Source organism: Hypomesus nipponensis, chromosome 14 (assembly GCF_054491055.1).
Source record: "Hypomesus nipponensis isolate SF chromosome 14, ASM5449105v1, whole genome shotgun sequence".
Classification (NCBI taxonomy): domain Eukaryota; kingdom Metazoa; phylum Chordata; class Actinopteri; order Osmeriformes; family Osmeridae; genus Hypomesus; species Hypomesus nipponensis.
Window position 1 is genome coordinate 15,570,580 of NC_140374.1, and position 19,994 is coordinate 15,590,573.

The 19,994-nt window shown below is 48.0% G+C and overlaps 1 protein-coding gene across 1 annotated transcript; it reads left to right on the top strand.

The window, feature by feature from the left end:
- Window positions 1-13,966: 13,966 nt before the first annotated feature.
- On the top strand, window positions 13,967-16,399 carry fjx1 (four-jointed box kinase 1). Its single transcript, XM_084672420.1, has one exon. The coding sequence runs from the start codon at window positions 14,381-14,383 to the stop codon at window positions 15,659-15,661; it is 1,281 nt and encodes a 426-aa protein (XP_084528546.1). The 5' UTR covers window positions 13,967-14,380; the 3' UTR covers window positions 15,662-16,399.
- The last annotated feature ends 3,595 nt before the right edge of the window (window positions 16,400-19,994 follow it).

Consider the following 19,994-nt stretch of genomic DNA (forward strand, 5'->3'; position numbering starts at 1 on the left):
ACAATGACTGGGTGATTTCACTTCACTAGTACTCGTTCATACTTCCCCATGTGCTGATTATATGATAAATGAAATTATGTTTTCTGGTCATTTTTTGCAAGGGCCCAAAGACAGTGAAATGTGGTTTTATGTGATAAAGTAAATTATTTGGGGGCCAATTACGTAAACTTTTGATTAAAATGCATCGGATCACTCTGCACAATAGTCACAATATGAATCAACACTGCAACAACTGTGAGGGTAGATTAATCAAATTATTGTTCTTTACCCACTGGGACATTAGACTGCATGCATGGGCTCAGAGGGAACGCAGATCAAATGCGTTCCCTCCAATCAATGGTTGTTTCTTGAAACAACAAGATTCAGACTTCAAACCATGAGTGCATGTGGGTGTGTCTGTGTGTGTGTGTGAGAGAGAGAGAGAGAGAGAGAGAGAGAGAGAGAGAGAGAGAGAGAGAGAGGGCTCATCCACTCTCCACCTTTAATTTCTGTAGACTCCCCTGTTGTCTCTTGGTTTATAATGAGACCCTCCAGAGCTAATCTGGGCACTGGCTTTGGGTCTGGACCCCCACCCGGAGCCACATCTGCCTTGCAATCTCCCAACCCAGGGGACACCATCCAATACACACATTTCCAAGTTAACGCTGCCTCAGAATAGCTCTGCTTGCATCCCCCTGATAATTATAGTTCTGTATAAAATTTACACCACATCCATTAGATTCCACTCCCCACCCAGAATTGCAGAACTAATCTCCTCAGTATGTGTGTTTTGATAATAAAAAAAAAATACTGTTATTTTTTAAGTTGGGCAACGCCCTCAGTCATGTAGTTTTACGACACGTTTTAGACTTTTCACTTTTTAAAGCAATGTCAAGCCTGTACTCACAGTACTGCAACTGGCTAATATGCGTACTGTTGCATATATTACAACCAGATATTACTTCATCATTTTATTGTGTCTTGACCTGGCACATCCACTTTACTGAGGTAATACCGTTAACGTTGATTGAGGTATTTTCTGTGTTACTGGGGGTCATGGGTCGGAATAGCCAGAAAGGTTTGCTCGTTTGCAAAATGCTACCGGATGCGTTATTGGCATTTTCAATGTTTCAGTCGTCCAACCATCAAACCATCCTCCCACTCATCCAACCACCCATCCATCCATCCATCTAACCCTGCATCTGACAGCATAGCAGTAGTAAACATGTATACCACTGTAAAAGCTGCCTGGAAGCTGCATAGCAGCGCCATGCAGGCTGCGGTGGGCAGAGGGAGAGAGGAGGAGTGAGGCCTCCTAATCTCACTATAAAGTCTCATTCCTTGGTAAACAGAGGAAGTGTCATAGCAGGAGGCTGAGCGAATTAACTTCTGTATGAGCCGTTAAAAATGCTAACTTGCAGTGAGGGAACAATCTCATCTTTCATACGATTTGAGATGTCGGAGGGGTCGGGAGTGAGTTGGTAAACACATTCCAGATCCAGTAGCTGTTATGTATTAGATAAACAGTCGGTGCTTAGATAAGGTCTGATATCCTGTTAATGACCTGAAGCTGTGCTTTTGATGTTTATTTGTCTGGTGAATGGATGAGCTTAGAAAGGTACCGTAGACTCATGTGGTTTCGATACACACAAATCCAATAATAGCGTCACAGGGCAGGGGAGGGTGGGGTGGCTCTCTACCGTTTCCAGAGCAACGCAGAGGACACAGGACAAACAGGATCTTTAGTGACATCATCAGTCTCCTGCAGTGTTACGGTTCCCCTTAACTCTGCCACGAGGACGGGTCACTTCTGATCGCCGTGGAAACGATCCCGCATGTGAGAACGAGACCTGTGCCAAGACGTTAATTTAAGCTCCCGGCGACAACCATTGCCAAGGGCAAAGATCCATGACAAGGTGCAGACAGCTTCGTAAGAGACTAGCAATGCAGCATCCAGTCAAAATGGACGCCAAATCTGCACTCACTTAAAAACAATGCCTAAAGGGGGAACACTTCACTTCTGAAAGCAGCATTAGCTCATTTTTACAGGCGCTCATCTGGTTAAGTACTCTCTCTGCCCAGCCACTGTATTTACCTATAATAAACTGTCCCAGAAGAGAGAGATGAAGAAGAGATGGGAAAGGTGGAGGGAAGGAGGAAGGGATGGAGGGGGGGGGGCTCTCCACACAGTGTTTGTCCTTACGTTTGTCAGACAGACAGAAGGAGGCCAAGAGGTTAGGTGTGCTGAGGTTAAGTAGTGACCCCAAGCTTGCTGACCCCTGCACATGCGAAGGCTTCAAGCTTCACCTCCTCCCAAGCAGCACTTTACCATCTCATTGGTGTGGCAGGTCAGTGCAAATGTGAGGTGACTCCTCAAGAAAAATTTCTTTCATCTTGAGTTATTGCTTTCCATGGCTATCTGATACACTTCAAGGAAATGACTTTAAAAACCCCATGTAAAAATCCAATTCAACCTACATCACAACGCGGAAAAGGTTAAGTGTTGTTGGCAGACCCCACACTTCTGCCAGAGCCCAGTCACAGGCCCTCCTCCGCGTCCTGCTATTAATGTCTATCAGTTGGTAACAAGTGAACTGCTTCCAGACAGCTATGCTATCAATCTCAAACCCCTGTGTCTCCACCCAGACCAGCTATGCTGTAAAGACTGTTCCACTCCAGACAACAAAGACTTGGATTTCACCTCTCATTAATCCGTGGCACTCCCCCAGCCACACCAAAGTTCCATATGTAGAGGGCTAGCCACAGGGCTAGACCTCTTTCTGCGGGGATCATTATCCAAGGGCGTCTAAAGATAGGAATTCAGAGATACTAAACATCTGACTTCTCACACGTACACACACACACACACACACGGGCAGACGCACACTGTCACGCGCAGTCCCACGCTCTAAAAACAGACCCCTGCACCCTTTCCACACACAAACACACACACAAACACGTGTGTGGGAGAGGGAACAGAGGCTAACGAAGGAGAACACTCAGCCTTGATCCGCTCCACGGACCCTCCGTATCAGCTTAGTCGGAACATCCTGAAGCGTTCCTGTCCAGAAAGCTTCGAGATGCACAGAGACCTGTTTCCTTCCCGGAGGATGCTCCAAAGCTGTTTCACGCTACACCAGATGTACAGAACACTATTTACGACGCGTGCCCCCAACACGTGCCCCAACATGACAGGCAAAGGGCTGAGAGGTGGAGTGCTGAGGGGCTGAGTGTTGAGAAGGAAATGAACTCCCCCACCCCACCCCCACTCCCACACACACACACACACACACACATCATGAAAGACAGCAGCAAAAATGGCCATCTTGTAATGGAAAGCACAGGAAGAGGTGGAACTAGACACAGAGGAAAAGTTTGGAATGCAGGAAGAACAGGAAGAGGAGGAGGAGGGAGACTTTCCATCAGTGCGGGTCACTTGGTTTGCCAATGAGCCAAAAGGTCTCAGACTAAGGGTGCTTTCACACCTGACATGTTTGGTCCGTTTCAATCGGACCATGGTCCGTTTTCTCTGAAAGTACGGTTCGTTTGGAGAGGTGAGAACACGCATTCGAACTCTAGTGCGGATCAAACAACCGAACCATGGTCCCCCTAAAAAGATGGGACTCGGTCCGGTTCCAAGTGAACCATGGTTCGGTTCGCTTTAGGTCTGAACGTAATTGGACTTAATATTGACCTATTCCAGGAAGCAAACCAAAATGTAGTGCATTGTGGGTTGAAAAAGGAATTTACACTTGGCGGAGACAACCGTGCCACTCTTTAGCAGCAAAACGTGGGCGAATGATGAAGTGAAGGAACGGCAAATATGGGCAGATGATCATATTGCAGAGATACTTGTGAAGACACATTTGAGTAGCGAGGTATTTAAATTATTTAGTGATATACTGAAATAAAGCGTTGTTATTGCACAGTGGACCAATGTTGGTTGAAAGTTAAAAACGTAGACAGCTAAAAGTGCGTGATGTTCTATGAAAAAGTGGTAGCTCGTCAGACGAAAACATATAGTTCGCATGGTTTGATAACCTGGATATAATCCTGAGTAAAAGACCAACGAGCAACCCAAAAAACGTGGTTGTGCAACACCAAATCATAACAATTAAAGATAGTATTGCGATCGCTGCTGTCCATTGTTGTTCGTTGCAAGGAAGTGATTTTCCCTCACACATTTTCTGTCCAATAGATTAACAACCTGTATGACCGCGTGTCATTGTTTTTTTAAAATGTCAGTTTTTTTTTCAAACTTTGGTTCGCTTAAAACGGGACTGTGTGAACACTAACCGGACTTAATGAAAAATGCAACAAAGTAGCAACTCATTCACTGATTCGGACCAAGCAAACGGACTAATAGGTGTGAAAGCACCCTTAGGATACAGTGTCCCCTGGTCCCTGGTCCTTGGTCTCTGGTCTCAGGTCCTTGGTCCTTGGTCCCTGGTCTTTGGTCCTTGGTCCTGGGCCCCTGGTCCCTGGTGCTGACAGCTTTAAATGTGCCTGCATACACTGGAGGGCTATGCACTGTCCACCATGCATTCTTGTGTTTGTTCTGAATAAATCTGCGTGGCAATGTGCTTTTCAAATCCTGAACTGGGGAACAGCCAGGGGCAATGGAGAAGACAGAAGGTTCACACTCCATTTGTTTTGGTTTGCCATGGTAACAAAGTTTCCGTGTTATGTACGTCTCTTTTTCTTTTTTTGTTGTTTTTCTTCCCCAGCTTCCATATCCAACAGAGCACCAGGCCTGTGTCCTTAGATACAGAGAGAGGGAGAGGGAGAGGGAGAGAGAGAGAGAGAGAGAGAGAGAGAGAGAGAGAGAGAGAGAGAGAGAGAGAGAAACCACCAAGCTTCTGGCCTCAAGAGGAAAAATGAGGCCGAAAGCTCATTAACAGAAACCCAGTCGGCCAAGCTTGTCCTGAGAAGAACCACCTCTCTCTCTCTGAGTGCACAAGTCTCCATGTTTCCACAGACTCCCAGCACCAGCCCATGGTTTCCTCTCAGAGCTTTGCTCTGTTGGCTGGTTTCTAAGGGTAATGCTAAAAATGTTCTGCAAGCCCACACACAACGCGGGGGGCGGTGGGGGTCAAGTGTGGGGGCGGTGGTGAGATCGGTCGGTTTCTGGTGACAGACATAGGAGGCACCACAGTGTGGAACACTTGGAGGGAGATCTCCATAACAAACCCAGTGACTTAGTGGACCCAGCCCAGGCAAGTCTAGGTTCATTGTCCTGGATGTTGGGATACGGGGAGGGGATGTGTAAGCTGGTGAACTCTACCATACTACCCACGCCCACACACCTCTGTTGTTTGTGTGTTTACACTTGCAGTTTGAAGACAGGGGTTTCTGGGTTGGGTGGACTCTGGAGACGTCGTCATAACAACACAGGAGCCAAGGTGCCAAACTTCCAAATGTAACTTTTGGTCACATGCCAAATATTAGATCAACTGTTCGTGTTTGCCTCCATGGAAAATAATGAGATGCGGAGAAGGGGATGATTATGAGTCATTGTCAATGTCTTTGATGTCGAGTTCAAACACACCCAAACTGTGTTTTTTTTTTTGGTTACTTACTCTTTTTTTCAGGTTACTTACTTACTTCAGGTCATTGACATGTCTGGACAATAACTGTTCATAGGCATCAAGTCGAAGAGCACAGTATGAAATGAAACTAAACTATAAACAATATAAATACCTCACACTGAAGCGAGCCCATTGAAATGACTAAATTGATATGTTCAGTAAGACATCCAGGCCGAGACCAGCCTCTTGTGGCCGACGGTGGAACTGTTTCAACCGTCCCTCCCTGTGTGGTGGCAGGGAGCCTAACCACAAGGCCAGCGATATGCATGGCTGGCCCAGAGCAACCTCAATAAACTGACAAGACTGGTGCACCCAAAACCACTGGGGGTTTACTGAATGAGCCCATTTGCCTGTGGTGAAGAAATGGGGTTTGTGTACACACTATATGAGCATTTCTTAGTGCCTTGGAACCTCAAAATGACCTTCCCTCCCCCGGCTAGTGAGTTGTAAGACTCTCCCACTGTGATGAATACAAACAATCTAAACAAACATGAGGAAAGACCGAAATGCTAAAACCATAATGGATGAGACAAAGAGGAGGGAAGGGGGAGAGAGTGAGAGAAACAAAAGGAGAAAGAGACAGAGAGGGGGGTGAGCAAGAGTATGAGAGCATTAGGCGAAAGAAAAAAGTTTCAGCATTCATTTCAGGTGTTTTATTTTAGACTAAAGTACCTGCTGTCAGAGAATGAATTAGTGAGTGTATGATGAGGAACCCCATGGGGGGATGATGGAGAATATTCTTTAAAGCAATCAGTCATATATAGATAGATGCTACCAGCGTGGGTGATCATACAGGATGATGGCATGTGACTAGTCTTCAAAAACAGGGGTGTCAAAGACATGAACACATTTATCCAGAAATAGGAATACGGAATAACAGCTCAAATGTGTGCTTTCATCTCAGCCTCGCTGGGTAGACAAACGTAGATGCAAATGGGGATTTAGATCTGCGATGTTGATTCATCCTGTCTACATCGTCATCTGGGTAGGATCCTGTGAATGCTACAGTCTAAGATCCACAGTGAGTTGTCAAACTAACTCAGTATACTAATTTGGGTCTTTATCCAGCATTCACGAGACAACATATGGGGAGACAAAGAGATTGTTAAAATGAACTGTGACAAAAAAAGATGTGACATGAATGTCAAGATGTTGCATAGTTCAGACATCTAACACACATGTGAAAACAAGTGTCTGTATTGAAAGCTAGGGTGCACTGTGCAGCTGTTTACTGTTCACTTGTCTGTTATAAAGAGTAGATGCTAATCAATCCTTCATACCAAACGTCACCTCATAACACCTTGTGGAAAGGAAAACAAGTTCACAAGGTCACTAATGAGTATTTTAAGACTGACTACTGGGAACAACACAATAGCTAAAGTACTTTTTTCTTTACTCTTCTTGACCAAGATGCAAGCTTTTTAAATATATATTTTTTAATATACGGCCATTATCAGTAAAGCTGTCCATTAATATTAATGAAACAGTGAGTTATCAGCCTTCAGGATTAATGTGCCGCTCAGAAAAATAAGATGCACCGTAACATGCTGTAGTGCCACCATCAGCCTCTGGAGGGCGCCAAAGCATCACGGTCTGTTGAGTGTGCCAGACAAAGGTACATTGCAATAGTCAAATGTGCTTACCTCCCCCTAGGTCAGCTTCTGGTTAACATGATGTGCTGTAACTAAGTCAAACACTTTCTGAGCTCTAGATTTAGATTCATCCAGCCGCCTTCTCTTTATTCATCATCCACTCGACAGGCTTTCCCGTGTCTCTATTCTGTCTGTGCTGGAACGTATTGATTTGCCGTTGCACCACTGAGCTGCAATCAAGATGTCCAGCGATAGCCTCAGCAGGGAGGAATGTAAGCAGCGGAGTGGAACAGTCCACCAAAACACATCCTTCTGATCCTCTTCTATAATTCATATCCCCCCCCCCCCCCTGCTGGGAGTGGGGTTGATCCCTACCCCCCACCCACTCACACGCACACCACACACACCCTGTGGTGCATACATGCCGCATGGTTCTTTGCAGCCACAACCCACCATACTAAATAATTCAATTGCCCCTTCTTTGTTCTTAATGGCTGTGATCATTCTGGCTTAAACGGTATAATGTATGTGCTGACAGCCCACAGTGATACAAGCCATCCCCAGGGGACACAAATCTATCAGTGGAGCCTGTCGATGAGCCACATTAGAGCTCCCAGGCTGCGTGGCGCTCGGGGAGGTAAAACACTCTGCACATCCAGGCCCTCTACGGAGATACGCTCTCCCGCAAGGACCCGCTCGTAAATGACCCTCCGCCTCGCGTTCACATGCCCGGCTTCCTGTGAAATACAGCCAATTATAAAGGCGGGCCGTGCATCCTGCATTCTGCCCCCTTCCGGGCTTCAAGGCGCGACACGCGCATGTCTGCCTGTGAGACCACCGTCACTGAGCCGAGTTGGAGGGGGGGGAGTTCACGGTTCATCGATGGCCCAGCAGATGGGCAAGGGAAGGAGATTAGAGAGACAAAAAGAATTCCAAGTGAAGAGATGATCCTGTTTGGAAGCACTGTGCGCATAAAATGCACAGGACATCCAAGGACTCTTTTTTTTATATTTGTTTCAGCTCGTGTACAGACGGTGTTCTGGTGCATAGTTACACAGCCTGAATGGGGCTGGACGTTCTTCACCCTCTGAAGAGATCCCCCATGGCTGTTCAGCTCACTGTCTGTCAGATTTAGAACGGGTCCTCTCCTGGTGCCCCCCCCCCCCCCCCCCCCCCCCCCCCCCCCCCAAGGTGCCATCAGCACCCACGCTCCCAGATCCAGGGGGGCTCAAGAGGTCAGGAGGGGTCAACCCTGTGGCCACTCACCCCTGCACCCCTCCCCCTGTTGTCCAGCTGCAGGGTTAACTCTTCTGGCTAGGAATGTAGAAGTGCTCAGCTCCAAAAATACTAGCACCACAACCTGTGCCAGCAAGGACCATGCACGCTGAAATCTCCATGTAACCTGTGTGTGTGTGTGTGTTGAGTTTTTGTATGTTTGTTTTTTGTTGATGTTTAGTAAGTGTGTGTAGTTGTTTATATGTGTTTGTGGGCCAACAGACGGCAAGGCATGAGCTTTGTGACCCGGTAAGTGCCGGCAAAACAGCAGTGCCAGAGCCTCAGGCCTAGTGGTTAGCCTCAAAGACGTTAAGCCTGCACACACTACACAGCACAACACTGGTGTTAGCCTGGGAGCAGCAGGGTGGAGAGGGGGAAGCTGAAAGAACAGAAAGGAAGAGAGACGTAAAAGTGAAGGGAGAAGGACTAGTGGGAGAGATAAAATAGAGCGATAACGAGAGAACGTGACGCCAAATGCACAGACGGCGAGGGAGGGAGGGATGGTTCTAGAGCGAGAGAGTAAGGGAAAGAGCGAGAAGAGATTAGTGAATCAGAACGGCTTAGAGGAGGGGTGCGTGGCCGTGAGATGATGTTTTTCCCCTTTAAGACCCAGCGACCTCGGAGGCGGCAGGCTATGCACAGCTGGGCGGTAGTTGCCGGCTCCTGACAGAGCTGAGAGTCAGCCAATGCCCCCCCAGCCAACCCCACCCCCCCCACGCTGGGCTGCTTCACAGCAGAGCACCCTTCTCATTAGGGGCTGGGTGACTTGGTTTCAAAGGTCTGGCCTGGGTGGGTTACAGTGTTTGTGTGTCTGTCTGTCTGTGTGTGTGCGTGTGTGTGTGTGTACATGTGTGTGTGTGTGTGTGTGACGGAAAGAGGCTTTGGCGCAACAGTTTTTTCTCTCTTCTGTGTAAAATCATTCCCGGGCGATGTCATGAAAGTGAACATGCCGGCTCATCATACAGCTTTAGTTTAGCAAAGTCAATCTTCAAATGTAACATTAGGAAAGGGCGTTGGGGCGCCATCTCTAATCCTCACCCACCGTTTGACCTAGATACTGGGTCTGGATGGATCACAACCCCTAGTGCATTTTATAAGAACAAATAAACAAGACCTTCCCTCTCGGACTCCCCCAAAGACAATCAGTCGAGCTTAAGCTCCCCCTTTAGCCAATTTAAAGATAAGCCTTCCCCCAAAGGACTGAGCACGCCACAGTCAATAAGCCAGTTAGCAAAGGAATAAAAAAAAAAACATATAATTCAATTCTTGACTTGAATTGAATAGGGGGATTTGGTACTGCAGGTCGGAGGGTGTAATCCAGGAGATTGGACGGGGATTCTTTAATGGAGTGGCTAGACAATTGGGAGAGAAAAAAAAGCGTGCGCACCAGCCACCCCCCCCCCCCCCCCCCCCCCCGGGCCTCCCCCTTTTCTTCTGGCACACTGCGGCATCTCAGTGCTCCTCTGGCTGTCTGACCAGGAGAAAGAAGAGCAGAGATGCTCCAACACCGCTTCATGGAAACCAGATGAGCAATACAGTACATCAAACATCCCCGGTCTCTCTTTCCCCCCCCCCCCTCCCTCTTCTCCCGGCTCAGAGAGCAATTACCCGGGTGAGGGATGGGGGGAGGAGGGGGAGGAGGGGGCATGGCAGGGCTGAGCGGCATTAATCATTTCTGAAAACCATGGGCTGCTTATCGGGGGAGACCATGGGGGCTCAGCAGAATTGGCAAAGACAGGCAAATGAAAATGCAGTTGGATACTGGAAGGGGCAGAGATTTTGGAGGCTGAGTGCTGAGCCCTGCATGGTCTAGCTTCAGCCTCGGCTGGATGAGAAAGGCGCTGGGGTTTTACTCGCAGAGTCTTGGATCTGGGTCTAGTTCCTGTTTCTGGTTAATGTCCGGGTCTGGGCCTATTTCTGGGTCTCGATATAGGTCTAGATGGTCCTATGGGAGACATGTATATGTCCTGATGCTGTCTTCTGAATGTAAAGTAAAAATGTGCCCACTGAATGAACCAAACACATGCATCCAGGATCTGTTACCATGGGTGAAGTGTCTTATTCAAGTCTTCCAAGATCAAAAGCATTTGTTTCATACAAGACACTGTACAGCGAAAACAACCCAGACATCATCTGCACATCAGCACAAACGCACACGTGTGTCACAGGTAGCCCGCACCGTGTAGTACCGTGGTTTCAAGTGCGGGACTTGACGTGCACGTCAACTAGCTGTCATCTTTCCCCACCCGGGAAGACAAGAGCAGCCATACTTCCTCTCCTCAGTAGTTACGGTGCACGTCACCTCACCGACTCAGGCTGTCGAGACAGTTGTAGTAACAGACTCTATTTTAAGACACACCCTTGGTTCCGCTTGCTGCCACAGCCTGATTTCATCAGTGAGAGGATTGCAGAAGAACAGATAGTGGCGACCTGGTGCTTACCTGAGCCCTGTCTCAGACTGGGTCTTCCTCACTAGAATACTGAATCCATGAAGCCGGGGCCCAACCCCCCTCCTCTGACCAGCTCCCTGGCTTCAGCTGCAGTCTATCACTGATTAACACCCAGGCCTTACACCCTCTCTCTCACACACACACACACACACAATGCACTTCTCTGTTGGACACTTTTTCTGTCCATCTACAGTGTGACTTGTGCCCTCTTGACCTCTCTTAATGGAGATTATTACTTTCATGCTCTCATGTGTCACTATGTATCTCTCTCTCTCACACACACACACACACACACACAGAGACACGCAAACACTCTGATCGCCCCACCCTGTCCCTGAGTCCATGAGCGTGAGTAATTGTCAGGCCCAGTGAAATGATCGCAGCTTTCAGTGCTAATGGAGAGCCCACACATTCATTATTCAGGCCTGAAACTAGAGTGCTGTGGAGCGCCTGGGGGAGCGATGACGATGAGTTACTGCTGAGCACAGGCTAACCTTAGAGAGGCAACTCAAGGCAGCCTGGTGAGCCTTCTTCTCCTCCATACGTATGTCCCCTCACCTCTCTGTATCTCTCTCCCTCTTCCTTGTGCTTCATATGTGTGTCTCTCTCTCCCTCTCCCTGTCTTTCACCGTCTCTTCCTCTATCAATTCAATTCAATTTGGCTTAATTAGCATGACAGTCACTACAACCGTATTGCCAAAGCAAGAGGCACAATAACAGTGTAGCGAGCAAACCCCGCTACAACAGACAACCACACATCAACAACACAAGGAATGACAGTCAGTATTGTCCGGAACATGTGGCAACAACAAAGCGTCAAGGACAGAAAACAGCACTTTGCAAGACACGGTGACAACCAAACCCAACCTCAAATTCAAAACAAAATCAAAACAAAAAACAACCAAAGTGAATAGCTACAGTGAAATGGACAACACATATTACAAATAGAAGGCAACACTTCAGGGCTGGTCACACTACACTCAGGTTTTCCCTATCTCTCTCTCTCTCTTGCATCATCTCTCTCTCTCTCCGCCAGCCCACCGTCCATCCGTCGGTCTGTCAGTGGCAGACAGACACCACAGAGAACTTGAGCCTTGGTCCCAGCTGTGGTCTGGCCAGACGACGAGGGGCTCGGGTGTACCGTGTGTCCCGCGGGCCATGCCGCAGTGCCCAATGACATACGGCGTTCCCTCTCACATGTCACCGCAGCGGGCCGGCACGCAGGCCTCTGATTGGAGGACACGGTCCGGGCCTGCGTTACGGCCCTCCTGGGGTTTGGCGTTTTTACGAGGAGGCCGGGAGAGGAATGCAGTGAGCGAGCGAAAGGGTGTGTACGTGTGTGTTTGTGTGTATGTGTGTGTGTGGGGGGGGGGGGAGGGGGTAGAGGGGAGGGCTCAGAGGCACGCTGACCTGGAGATAACACATGGCAGGAAAACAGATAGGCTTGATATCTGAACATGCCCGCACTTGTGCTTGGCGAAGGGGACACCTCACACCGCACACTTCCTACCCTGCAGTGGCTCTCCCACCACAGAGAGGTTAACCAAGCCTCCTGAAAAGACCCACAGCCCCCAGACGGAATTCCAACACTGCACCCTAAACCTTCTTCATTTCCTATGTCTGACCCTGATCCAGGGCTGATCTGCCAGGGCTGGGGAGGGTGTGTGTGGGTGTGTGTGTGTGTAAATATGTGTGGGTGTGTGTGTGTCTGTCTAGGAAAGGCGGTCTGTACGGTGGCCCCTCAAACACATCACACACAATCGCAAAGAACAACACCAACCCAGTAGCATTCTCTCTCCCTCCCCTGCCATCCATTGGGACGAAGGACATCTCATAGCCTCGCTTCTCTTTGTTCTACTTCGGTCTACTTACAGTTTTTTTTTTTTTTCAGTGTCGCAAAGACAAAGCTGGGACACTAGAAGCCCTGCGTCTGTCTGGGGAGGAGCCTGGGGGCATTCAGAGTCATCTGCGAGGCCGCGACTACCCTCCCCACACTCCCACACCCAGACTTCCTAATGTGCAAGTCTCAAGCTGTGGCTTTTAGACTTGTTACAGACTCCAGCAATTTGGTGCTCCAGCATGCTACTTTCAAAATGACCCAATTAGTCAGATGAATAACTAAACTGGGGGTGAGGAGATGACGGCGGGCTGTGTGGATGCAGGACTTTAGCTAGGGGGCGTTGGACGGAGGGGTGAGGGATGATGCGATGGGTTGTTCTCTCCAGTTGAGTGGGTGTGTGTGCGCTTACAATGCCATGTATGGCTGTTCGAGACATGCAAGTACCAATGTGAAGAGAGAGAGAGAGAGAGAGAGAGAGAGAGAGAGAGAGAGAGAGAGAGAGAGAGAGAGAGAGAGAGAGAGAGAGAGAGACAAAGAGAGAGAGACAGGTAGAGACATCCTCTGCTGTGTGTCCCACTAAATCCTAATTAGGTTTACAAGACACAGAGGACTCTCTTGTGCAAACCTTTATCCTTTCAAATTAGGTCCATTCATCTTTCTAGCACTAATTTCACAGCCTGGACATTACACTATTTGAAAAGCTTACATGAACCATAACTACATTGCTATTTATGGTTTGGAAAATTAGCCAACTGAATACATGAACTGAGTAAACCGAGTGGGTAGTATGTGTTGCATCCACACCTAGTGGTCAGATACCAACAGCTAAAATGACAACCCATTTCCCTAATCTGCTTTTATTTGGTAAACAAGAGATTAAAAAAGACATGTGGGGAGGGATTTAATCAAATATGCCTTTGTAATTGCGTGATAATTTGATCATAATCTAGTCATTCTCATTTTGTTAATATTTTATGTTCCTTACACTAATTCATGAATAGGGCTTTAATTACTATGAAAAGTCATGAACGTACGTTTCCTTCATATAGAACCGTTGACGTCTGAGAGCCCCAATGCGTCGTTTGTCCCTAAAGCTGCTGCTCTCACTTTGCTTTGTACTGGAGCATGACCCACCACTTCCCACGATAGCCTACGCCTACCATCACCCTGCCAGAGTCACGTGTTTCACCGCCTAGTGTCTCTATGCAAGCTGGAGCTATACAAATCAAACTAAACCACAGCCCAGTGGAGACGGAGACCGGGGCTCAGGCAGCAAGAGAGAAAGCAATACGCTGCCGGGACAATGAATCGCTCAAGAATAGATCACACGTTTTATCATTCAAAAAGTACCTTTATTTAAAGTTAAGAAGATGAAAAGGATTACATTTGGTCTTATGAGGGCAGAAGATGCGATCCGCGCAGTTTAACGAACCCCTCCGTGATCTAAACAGTCTGCCCGAGAGCAAGGGGCTCGGGGTTGGTTTATCGGGCACGGGACGTGGCGCTGATATCGAGCATCAATAACTGACTCCGTATGGGTTTACAGTGCTTGAATGATCATCTCTCGCGGTATTTAATAGGATAATTGAACTCAATACAGTTGGAGCTGTGCAGCTGGTCCCGGTGCAACAAAGGGAAGGGCAACTGTCAGTTACCATGAGAGCTGTTTCGGCGAACTTACTTGCACTGCTTTTTCTCTGCACTTGTTCCTGCGTGTTCTACGTTTGGAGCAGACTGGAAAGCCAACTGGAGCGATACAAAAGAGGGCTCCACGTAACGGCGGCTGGGTCCTTTCACCCCGGTCCATCGACAGACTTATCCACCAAAACTTTCCGGGCGTTACTTACCGTTCCCGCGGCACAGAGGCTTCGTTTTGGGGGCAAGCTTGAAAACCTTACAGGCGCAAGGGATCAAACCGTTTCTTTAGGAAGCAGAGATTACCATATGAATGTAAATAACACGGGGTCGAAGCTGAGGGAGGGCCAACTGGAGTCCGTGATTGAGGATGGGATTTTTTGGAGTGAATGGCTGGATGATCAACTGCATGTCGGTTTCAGTGAGGAGCATGCCCGGGCTTGGCGAGAGAGAGCCCGCGGCAACCGGATAGTGAAGCTGGAGGCAGGCTGCGGCAGGATTTCTAATCAGCTGGCCACTTTTTCAGACGGAACCAAAGCTTGCGTGCGTTACGGAATAAACGCGGACCAAGTGCAAGGAGAAACTTTGACGTATTACCTGGCCTGCCTGTTAGGGATCACAAACCTGCCGCCCCTCATTCTCTCCCAGTTGAACGTTGACAGTGAACAATGGGCTCCTGTGAGGAGGAAGATAGACGGTTTACAGTGGAGCGATCGAGCGGTGGTATCTCTCACAGAATGGGTCTCCAACCTCACCGGTGTTGTTACTCCTGCACCGCTTCGACAGGAGAGCAACGGTCTCCATCCTCTCCGCGGAGAGCTGAGGAACAAGACGGTGCCGGAGCTGCTGCAGCTAATGCAGTGGACCGACCTGATACTGTTTGACTATCTGACAGCCAACTTCGACAGACTCGTTAGCAACCTATTCAGCCTGCAGTGGGACTCGCGGGTGATGGAGAGGGATACCAATAACCTGCTCCAAACGCCAAGCGGCGACCTGGTTTTCATAGACAACGAGGCCGGGCTTGTGCACGGGTTCCGAGTACTAGATATGTGGGAGAAATACCACAGTACCGTTCTCGGTTCCGTGTGTGTGTTCAGAAAAAGGACAGCGCAGCGCGTTATAGAGCTGCACCGTCGCAGGGACACGAGGACTCGGCTTCTCGAGCTCTATCGAGACAGCGAGCCTTTGTCTACAGAATTAGGGTTTCTATCAGAAGAACACGCTGGTGTATTACAGAACAGAATTGACAGATTGTACAAACACATATTGCATTGCAAGGGGAAGTACAGTCAGCTGTGAACAATCAATTTAATTCCCAATTCGCAGGTTATCTCAATCTCTCACTATCTCCAGAGAATTACGTTTGCTGCTAGTCAGAAGACACCTGTACCTGATTAAGGCGCGTCAGTTTAAAATGGATTGGAATAATCTATGAACTACCTCTTGTGAACAATGATAACATATATCTGGAAAACGATTGACAATTGTTATAGGCTTCTCGATATATCACAGCATAGTTTATCACCAAGCCTCAAATCTTTCTTCGGCTGTATTTCCTATTCTTTTCAAATTTGTATTTCCAAATTGATACACCGTTACCCATTGAATAGGAGCAGCCAAGAAGGACATCAGTTGTTTCTTTTTTATCTGTAAAATCATTGTGTAGGACATTGTTTTCAATGATCTTGATAAACCTTAATCTAAGCCTTAACACATGTGAAATAGTTCTGTATTTGTCGGCACATATGACCATGTTTCTGATGTACAGTGTAGTATCAATCTTGGTTTCATTCTCTGTACAAAATATGTTACAATCAGTTGTCAAAAAAACACTTGTTTATTTTGATCGTCTTTTGATTGTATCTTCAGCCTTAATGTCATACTGTACATGGTGTATGTAGAACTACATTGTGAATACTAAGTTCATCCATTTGTGATCGAACATGTTGAATTCCTGCTCCACTAATTAATGTGCTTTGTAACATTCCAGTCCTTCCTTGCATTTTCTTTTGATAAATATATAGTAATTTAAGTTAAGCCGTTGTCAACCCACAAGTTTCTTATTCAAGCCGTTTCCATTGGTCACAATGACGGGTCAAATATTTGCCTGGTTTTTGTGGAGCCCTGGGGTTTTCATAAAGGCTTCTGTCCTCGTCCACTACAGTGCGCCCATTGTGCTATGAAAATGCCATGTCCTTTTATGCTGTTACCCTGGAACTCGTCTCTGCTAGTCAGGCAGGCAGGACCCAGAAGGGAGTTCTAACTCACCCTTTCAGTCTGCAACATGATGGACAAACAGTAATGACTCATTTGGACTGTGTTCACAGTAAATCACAGTAGGTACGGCAACGTGGGAGGGAGGATTTTTGTGTGGTTGCCTTCAGCATCCTTCCTAGATTAGCTCGCTCGATCGGGGGAAAGACTTTCAGTGGAAGTAAACTGGGAGGGATATTACATGTTGTATTTAGATGAGGAGTCAGACCAGCTATTACCCTGAGGTGCTGTGTGCTGCAGCGTAGATGGTCTCATTATGGCACAAAGCATTTGCTTTAATTTCACCATCCACAGCCATCTCCTCACAATTCCTCACTGGGCTCATCTGGTCCTGTGATCTCCTGCGCCCAACCTCGGGCTATACGCAGCGTGGGATGTCAATGATAAACGTTTGAAGTTCTAATGGTTTCCAGGCCTCCCCTCGATCCCTCATCTCATCTGGTTTGTCTTACACCTGCGCTGGGGTAAGGCATGGCTCGCTTCAGGCCCCTCCATTAGTCTTGACTGTTGTCTCATAGAGGTTGGTGGGGAAGAAGAAGGAGGAGGAGGGAGAGGAGAGAGGCCTCACTCGAACACCGAGAGGGGTTTAGGCTCTATGAAGTGGTTTATCCTGACGGCTGGAGGAACAGAGCCCCTTGGCGTACTCTTTGCGTGTCCCTGCTATCGATCTGTGTTCCTCCCTATTAGGGAGCGATTAACGGCAAAGACGCAGCTGGGATTTGAACAGGTGGAGCTTGAGGCATGTGCTAGCTGTCTGCCTCGAACCATAATAGGGACGAAGGGGATCAATAAGCACCGAGACGGCGGTGGAGTGGGGGGGGAATGTCGCTTTAACAAGAGGTGGGGTAGCTGGGAGGGCGCTGGAGGGAGTGTGGGGGTTAGGAAGGGGTAGATGGGGGGGGGGGGGGGGCTGTGTTTGCAGCTGGGTGTCTAGCTGTAAGGCGCGCATGTCGATGCCGAGTCCTCCAGGAGATTTACGACTGGTCTCAGACACTGGGGATTAAAAACAATGCAAAGCCGAGGTCTGAATGTTTCAAACCAGACACGCACCCCTCCCCTCTCTCCCCTTCTTACTTCCATTTCCCCCCCACATCCATCATTCCTGGCCACACATCTGTCAGCAGTTGTTGGCAAAATTGCAAATGAAAGTTATAATTTTTTTAATTAGTTGTTTTATGTCTTTTTGTTGCACCAGAAAGACCACTCTGTATTTTTTACAAGGGTTCTTGTCATTCCTAATCACGTTGGCGGTTAGTATCAAAGCCCTGGAACTGTTCCTAACTATTCACATGTGTTCCCATCTGGTTTTTGTCCCTTGCCACAAGCCTCACAGAACTTAACCCCTCCTCTACACTCCGGTCCACCCTAAGCCCCAGGCCCCATGAGTCCCCCAAAGTGACATGGCCTCATTACTGCAACTTTTCATTGGCTAGTGCTATAGGCCAGAGATTTTTCATCCTATCCATCTGAATGTGTGACTTCGACACCCAATCATAGGGCCTCAGCTAGAGCCTGTTTCTGCTCTGTTTGTTATCAGTGTCAGTAGTCAGGCAGACTAGCAGGCAGGCAGTTAGGCAGGTAGTCACCCAGATAGTCAGGCGGACCTGTCAGTCAAACAAGCAAGCAATAAAACAGGCAGACAAGTAGGCAGTTACACAGGTAGCCAGTCAAACAGGAAGTCGGCAACCCACTGCATGTCTCAGCTCACAGCCGTCAGGTATACTGATCCTCTCATTCTGCCCCTCTCTAGAGACTGACACATAGCAGGCATTCCTGTGGAGGCCATGATGGATATTTTTCTTTCTTTTTTTCTTGTTCTTCACACACGCGCACACACATTTTGGGACAGCAGATTCCAGGGACCGGGGTAGACAGCTGTGTACACTGGCTCATCTGCTTCCGGAGGTTTTCACTTATTTGTTTAGCCTCATTGAGGGAAACACATTCCAATGATTATTTATACAAAGTTTTTATTTGTCCTTAAATATTGCTGAGCTTTGAAAAGCAAAGACATTGAGTTTTCTGAACTGTGAAAGCAAACAAAGCAACTTATCAAGCACATAAAACATTTATTTTACAGATTATTATGTTTTCAACATGAAATGAGTTTTTAAATGAGTTTCAAACATTTAAATGTATTCAGAAGAAAAACAAAAAAACCAAATCTTTTAAAACAAATAACAGTTGTGTGTTTACACTGTACAAATAACATCCACCAAAATACAACAAAATAGCAACATTGGTACAGCTTTGCCTGAATGACTGACTGACTAGGCCTGGCTGTCTCCCAGCATGGCATGTGACAGTGGGCTGGCGGACGGGCATAACTGGCATTCCTCAGTTGCTGTGCTGTGCAGTGAACTTCCTGTTCAGGAGCGGGTGATTTCATTAAGGAAGGCGTCCTGCACACACTAGGGGGGGAGTCCCTCTGTCACGCCTGACTGGGACACAGGCCATGGTGAGGGGGGGTCGGGGGAGCGGATCAGCGAGGGGGCTGGTGGGCGGAAGACGTGGAGGCCTGGGGAACAGGGCTAATGGGCCTGTGTCAGGAGTAGTGCTAGTGGTGTGCCAGTCTAGTTGTCCGTGTGACCTCTTTTAGAGAGAGGGTCACTGGCTGCCAGGCTTTGGTGTTTGCCGTGCAGATGGCGAGGGATCCGGTCACGCAGGCCGACACAGACCAGAGGACAGACATGTTCCTGGGAGGCTGTTGAGGCATTCGACAGTGAGCTCCACAAAAATGTATTCCTCGGCAAGTCGAACCCAAGGTACCAAGAGAACAGCGCTGTTATAAGTGGCTCCCTGCCTAAAAACACTAAGTGTTGTGCGTAGGTGCGGGTGGGATTTGGAGATGCTGAAGATCAATTTCCACTTTTTCATTTCATGAGGACAGAGAGCGCATGCTGTCCAAGTTCCCGCAGTCTCCAGTGGGTGGTTCTACCTTTGGCTGCAAGTGCATTTGTATTCGGAGAAAGTGTTTGTGGGACTGCTTGTGCGATAGATGCGGTTTTGCCGTGCAAGAAAAGGAGGTAGGTGAAAGATAGGCAGATGGTTTGCATGTTATTCTGCTCCTAAGTGTATGAGCCTGCCTGCCGCCTAAGCAGGCAAATGTTATAATGTGTAAATCTATAAAGAGGTCTCTACCGCTGCGCACCAGATTTCCCTAAGGTTCGGTGGCCGTGCACACATCTAGGATGCTTGTATCCTGGAGTGGGAGAAAGACTTTTCACAGGGTTCTGTCAGACAAGATTGCACACCAGGGAACACTCCAACAACTCAATCGGTTGGCCATCCTCTCTAGGCTTCTGTGCTGCTAGGTTAGGAAACAGATGACATCCTGTCTCATCCTGTTCAGCCAATT

Bases quoted from the DNA above. Each gene is read 5' to 3' on its own strand.
- fjx1 (XM_084672420.1), top strand. From the start codon at position 14,381: ATGAGAGCTGTTTCGGCGAACTTACTTGCACTGCTTTTTCTCTGCACT.